Raw genomic sequence first — 876 nt, 5'->3', positions numbered from 1 at the left:
AGCGGCGAGATGATGATGACGATGACGCGAGACGTGCGGATGGAGAAGACGTCGTCGTTCCGCTTCTTCGCCCACCTGAGCGAGGGCGTGCCCGAGGTCATGAAACAGATCAGCCCGCCCGCCATCGACGACGACGTCGAAGGCGGCCACAAGCGCACGACCGTGCCGATGCGCGGCAGAGCGCGCGAGGCCGCTCTTCACCACCAGCATCAGCAGCGCAGACGGCCCACCTCCCTCAGCAAAAGCGACGTCGGAACGCGACACGGCACCGAGCTATGACACAACACACACACACACACTGTCGGTGCATGTTGTATGTTGTACAACGTTATGTGCTCGGCATTGAGGAAGGAAGAACATCATCACAAGCAACAACAACGTGTGAGTTGATTGATGTTTTTTACTTTACGTTTTTTGTTGTTTCATCTTCAGCTTCGCGAAGCCTCCTTCTCGTCGAGCCACTGGGGCAGCCTGAGGCCCACGCGGGCGGCGTTGCGGTGGAGCCGGGCGCGGGTGTCGTCGGGTCGGGGCGTGAGGCCGTAGCGCTCGAACATGTCCTTCTCCACCCGGGAGCTCTCGAGGAGGGTCAGGTAGGCCTGCCCCACCCGAAATCCATTCCACGCCTCCGCGGGCGATGGCGATGCAGATCGGAATGCGCCCATGATGGAGTCCCGCCACAACGGATTATTGGAAACGGGAATCATCTGCTCGTTGGCCTCGCGCAGCAGGCTTCGCAGCAGCCCCCGCACCTCCGATCTAGTAGGTCCCGCTGCCACCTTCGCCATCTTCTGCAAATCTTTTTTGATTTTAGCTTGAAAATACATTTCTTTTTATTTTCTTCTTCCGCTTATTTGTCGACGAGCCGCAAGGCACACC

General features: G+C 58.6%; 3 protein-coding genes across 3 annotated transcripts in view; 2 read left to right on the top strand and 1 right to left on the bottom strand.

The window, feature by feature from the left end:
* Positions 1–15: 15 nt before the first annotated feature.
* On the top strand, positions 16–279 carry ACA1_357730 (uncharacterized protein; the record flags this gene model as incomplete). Its single annotated transcript, XM_004352648.1, has 1 exon — positions 16–279. The coding sequence occupies one exon, from the start codon at positions 16–18 to the stop codon at positions 277–279; it is 264 nt and encodes an 87-aa protein (XP_004352700.1).
* A 149-nt stretch (positions 280–428) lies between these two features.
* ACA1_357720 (uncharacterized protein) lies at positions 429–785 on the bottom strand (the record flags this gene model as incomplete). The annotated part of the gene is made up of 1 exon (XM_004352646.1): positions 429–785. The coding sequence occupies one exon, from the start codon at positions 783–785 to the stop codon at positions 429–431; it is 357 nt and encodes a 118-aa protein (XP_004352698.1).
* ACA1_357610 (RasGEF domain containing protein) overlaps positions 664–876 on the top strand; it is a gene marked incomplete at both ends in the record, with an annotated part of 3049 nt that continues 2836 nt past the window's right edge. The window contains one exon of the mRNA XM_004352647.1: positions 664–763. Coding sequence (XP_004352699.1) covers positions 664–763 — 100 coding nt within the window. The remainder of the gene's footprint in view (positions 764–876) is intronic.

This window comes from Acanthamoeba castellanii, assembly GCF_000313135.1.
Source record: "Acanthamoeba castellanii str. Neff unplaced genomic scaffold scf7180000084735, whole genome shotgun sequence".
Taxonomy (NCBI): Eukaryota; Discosea; order Longamoebia; family Acanthamoebidae; genus Acanthamoeba; species Acanthamoeba castellanii.
The sequence above is the reverse complement of the archived record's forward strand: the minus strand, read 5'-3'. Positions and strand labels throughout refer to the sequence as shown.